Source organism: Lottia gigantea, assembly GCF_000327385.1.
Source record: "Lottia gigantea unplaced genomic scaffold LOTGIsca_20, whole genome shotgun sequence".
NCBI classification, from domain to species: Eukaryota; Metazoa; Mollusca; class Gastropoda; family Lottiidae; genus Lottia; species Lottia gigantea.
The window spans coordinates 405,595-410,744 of NW_008708401.1; the positions used below are offsets into that span (position 1 = coordinate 405,595).

Genomic DNA, 5,150 nt, shown 5'->3' on the forward strand with positions numbered 1-5,150 from the left:
AATCATTCCCACTCGTATTGGAACCAGTTTTATGTAACTATGACCTACTTATATAACTGTACTCATTGACGGCAGATTGGTAGTTTAAATTCTTAGATATATCTATTAGTCAGAACACAACTTATTTAATAGGTCACTTATTTACAAGTATTAACTCAAGATTTGAGCTCAATTAATTTAGATTTCCACTTAATGTGGAATGTGTTGGTTGCAAAGCAGGGCAACCCTACCTTTAAGGAACACCCGATGTCACTGTCTTTCTGTTATCATACAATTTTTAAAATAGTGCTCAGTACAACAATTGTAGATCAATATAGAAATACCACTGTTAGAATAGTACTCAATACATCAATAGTAGAGTGATATAGAAATACCACTGTTAAAATAATACTCAATACATCAATTGTAGGCTAAAGCATATAGAAATACCACTGTTAAAATAGTGTTCAATACATCAATTGTAAATGAAATGAAATGAATGGAGTTTTACGTCCTACTTTTCCAATTGTAGATCAATATAGAAATACCACTGCTAAAATAGAGCTCATTACAATTATTTATTATAGAGCGATAAAGAAATATTAAAACAGAACATACACAAACATGTTGTTATTCAGTGTTTCAAGCTGAAGATCACATAGCGTGAAAATCTGTGCAACATGTTTTTTTAGTGTCTTTCTTAATATTTCTTTATATACAAACTCGTGTAAATTAGAGAGACTGCCTACTGCATAGCTTTTAAAGGCATTTAACGAAACTGTTTTGAAACTAATAATTATTAGTTTAATATTGCATAACTGTTATAAGCATTGAACATGCCTTAGCTTAGCAGGGAGCCGCGGTGGCTCAGTCAGTTAGACGTTTTCTCGCTAACCTGAAGGCCCAGGGTTCGAGATAATACCTTCGGATTTTTCAACCCGGTTTCCCCTTGTCAGTAATGCAGTAAGAGGGTCGTGTGCTACAGACTGTGCACGTTAAAGATCCCTCGACAGTTGAAAATCGAAAAAGAGCAGTCTAATGCCACTGTCCTTTAGTAAAAAGTTCCTTACTTGCACCCTGCTTGGCGTTGCCCGTCTTCATCAGTCCAAATGGTGCAGAACGTAGGTAGTAAAACTCCATTCATTTTTTTTTTTAAGTAGCAAAAATACTTGTAAATTAGCTGTGAATGCGGCAGAGGTTGCAGATTAAATGAGATTTAGATGAAAAAAGAGATGATAATATCATACGTTATAGTTTGATAGTCACGGTATATTAAATACTCAAATTACATCAAATGTGACTTACGTATTATGTGATAGAAACCTCTCTTAATTAGGCCTACATGTCACAGTAAACTCAAATATATATTCATAAGGTCGTGAATTAACTAAACTTTCACCTCTACTGAGCCTACCCCTCAGAATAGTTACAAGATTTAGAAGGGGTTGTAAAGAGGTTTTCTAGATTTTCTATATGTATCGGGGACACTGACAGCATCAGTTTACTCTATTCCATTTTTCAATAAGACGTTTGTTGCACCTGCAATTCCTCTAAAACTAAGTGTTTGATGGTGTCGCAAAATATGCTTTATCACATAAAACCCATCGTATTCAGTGACGTCATCGTGCAATTAGTTTTAGTGGAATCGAAGGAGTCACCACAGATGTCTGATTGAAAATTAGAATGGCGCAAATTGATGCTATTGGTGTCCCAGACACACATAAAAAATTTAGAAACCTCTTTACAATTCCTTTTATAACATTCAAAATAACATACATGAATAAGATTTTATCAGCGAATGGGTGGCATTGATAGATAATATACAAGGACAGCAAGGTCGATTAGGCAAGGACAGTGTAACTTTCTTTAAGAATATTTCAGTGGAGCAAGCGAGAATATTGTAAAAGGTTTCCCAGTCACTAAATTATTGTAGGCGGCGTTGAATGCTGAATATTTACTTTCGAAAGTTCGGCTGTTCGGGACACAGATCAGCACCCGAGACGACCGAGTCCAGGAAATCCATAGTAACTGAGTTTGGGTTGCCAGTCGTTTATTTCAAAATGTTGACAAATTGGACAACCTTGTCTTGACATATCATTTGTATATACGAATTGTATCATTGGATCGAAAACTATACAAAAGAAAAATGTCTCCATCTCCAATTCATATGAACCATCTTGGATTTGTGTCTGCTACGTTTGAATCTGTGTCAGCCATTTTGGATTCAAATAGTGAGACACAAATCCATGACAATTTGTAAAGAAGAAACATAGAAGATTGGTCTTCGTAGGCTAACATTTGGAGATAAATCAATGGAAGGAATTATATTAGCCAACAAGTTAAAGCACCAAGTTAAATAGTCAACCAGTCAAAATATAACAGTCCACAAATGTCTCATCAGTTTATTTATTGTTTGTATTCATTAAGATCATTCTCTAGAAAGAACTCGGTATTATCAAATAAACAAGGCAACACTTCGTCTCTCAGATTATCTGTGAGCTGTTTGGCAATGGTGCGAAAATGTTCAGCCATTTCATGAGGCTTTTGTTCGTGAATAGCTTTAGAGTTTATCACCAGTGTGGCGATATCAATCGGAAGGGTAATTACTGAGATAACTAAACCTCCAACGGCGACAGCACGTCCGGCACCCTTCATTACATTGATAGCAACTCGTGACGTATCACCAACAACAATGGCCGCCTTACCAACGGAAGCTGCGCCAGTGACAACTCGCTGGATCTTCTCGTCCTCGTCTATTTCGACTTCAAACTTCTGGCACATGTTAAACAGCACCTTGAGAGCTTGGTTATCCTTCACTAAAGCTTCGTTGATTTGTGCTTGTCTCTTTTTACTTATGACGGAATCGGCAATGGTAGCACCGATAGACGTAGCCGCAGACGCAACTCCCAGTCCAGCTCCGACAGCAGTTAACACCAAAGATGCACCCATTGTGAAGACCGATCCTATCACGCCACCGACTATCAATCCAGCAGAAACGACCCCACCTGCTGATCCAGCTATGTTGCTGATGCGGACGTCTTTAGCTAACTTATCCAATTCATCAGCAGTATCGTGTAACAAACGAATGGTCTCTTCCCGAATCGTGCAAAACTTCTCATATTCATCTACCGTGGGCTGTGGACAATCTTCTTCCCCGTACGTCTTCTCACAAGTAACCTTGGTCATCTAAAAAACAGGAATACATGGAAATTAATTGAAAACGAATTAGTAAAGTCTCATTTATACGTCTGTTCCGTACTCTCATGATCCATGTGGATGCTTTTTCAAGCACACTTCGGACCATACAAAAACAACTGAAACTGTTCCTGGCATAATCATACAACTAATTGCTAATTATACAATATGCCATACGGATTACAAAGATCGCATTACTAGTATATGAACAAAATATGACATGATTATTTAGACTGGACGTTAAAGCTTTTTTTACACGTAGCAAAGGATGTCGCAAAAATAAAGTTTTGAAAATAAGCATAGGCCTAACGATAATTTTAAGACAAGGAGGAATTTTACTTCCTATAGATCTGAACCTCAATAATAACATACAAACAATCGTTTGCGGGTGACTCATGCACCTGATTGTCTTGCTTAGAGATTTGGTAGGCCTAATTATGACATCATTCTATTGTTAACAAGTACCAGACAACATTCATTAAAATATTTAAAATTGTAAAATGGATGATATAATCCGTCAATGAGATGGTAGGAATTTTTCACTTTTGATTGTTAGATTGTTATGGGCGCTCAAGACGATTCACATAAGCGCACGATTGACGACAATGGAAGGCTATGAGCAGCGATAAAACTGGATGCATGCAAATTCCGACCAAAAATAAGATCAAATGCGTGCTCAAAACCAGATTTTGCGCAACTTATGGAAACTGATGGTAAAAGTGATTTTCAGTCGATGGTTCGCTCAGGTACACTCAATCCAGCGATTTAAACCCCTTCTGAAGCCTCCTTTCTTTAGTAATACAGTGGAGCCTTATTAATAAACGCCGATCAACGGGACAACAGACAGACATAGGCCGACTAGGCCGATTATATATTCAATTAACTTTCATTGACCAAGACAATAAGTAGGCTAGAATATTTAACAATTGATATTGATCAACTAAATACCCTGACTATACAGTAGATATATCTAGCTCTATGGCGCAATATAATAATAAAACACCTGTGAAATAACTGTAATAGTCCAATGAAATGAAAACTGATGCAATCATGGGCACCTTTTTCTTTCATATTCGTCGCAAAGGTTATCAAACCTTTACCACAGGCTAATAAAACCTTAACACAAACCCCCAAAAAGTTTATAACCTAAATATAATTAAAAAGTTCAATTTTAAACGGGCGTCTAAATGAGTTCAAACTGATTACGTTTAAGCATCACTGTAGGCCTGGCTACGAATCACAATGACAGAAGAATCCAAAATTGGGCAACTCAGGGCTTCCATACATTTTATCACCAATGTCAAATGAAGTTTGGATGATAGATCTTTAACCTTATCTAAGATTTTATCAAGGAACCACAAATTACGGTCATCAGGGGAGATCGGTTTTGTGAGTGGGCATTCTGCATAGGCTAATAATGGCACCGACAGGTTTCCATATAGTCAACCATTTTAAACGAAATCAAACCATTGTCGTCTCACTCAGTCTCAAGTGCGCCTACTTTCCTACTTTCTACTAAGATTGATGCACGATCAGTCATCTTACATTTAGATTAGGCCAGCTTGGTGTCATAATGGTTTCACTCTGTCAGTAGCCTACATTTATTGGTGACTTAGATAGAATGTCTACCGATAGATAGATCTACTTTGAATGTGATTGAAAATTGGCTTACCGAGTCAATGTCCCCCGACATTCTTAATTTTACTGTTCTCCTTGTTGATAAAACTAACCATTGATTGTGAAAATGAAAGGCGATATCGAAAAGTATTTTGTGAATACCATTTCATCTAATTTTAGTAACAAAACACATTCATTGAGTCATTTTCCATCAGCTGTTACTATGAGAAAAAAATCGACGTTCTATGAACTTAAACGTAGTTGTGTCCCTTTAGCTGTAGTTGGCTCAGATTATACAGTTTCTCTACGGAAGACCATGACAGTCATTGGTCCAGTTCGATTATGCTGTGAATATTTCT

General features: G+C 36.9%; 1 protein-coding gene across 1 annotated transcript; it reads right to left on the bottom strand.

The window, feature by feature from the left end:
• Positions 1-2,385: 2,385 nt before the first annotated feature.
• LOTGIDRAFT_159285 (hypothetical protein) lies at positions 2,386-4,867 on the bottom strand (the record flags this gene model as incomplete). The annotated part of the gene is made up of 2 exons (XM_009053622.1): positions 2,386-3,165; positions 4,847-4,867. The coding sequence occupies 2 exons, from the start codon at positions 4,865-4,867 to the stop codon at positions 2,386-2,388; spliced, it is 801 nt and encodes a 266-aa protein (XP_009051870.1).
• Between the last annotated feature and the right edge of the window lie 283 nt (positions 4,868-5,150).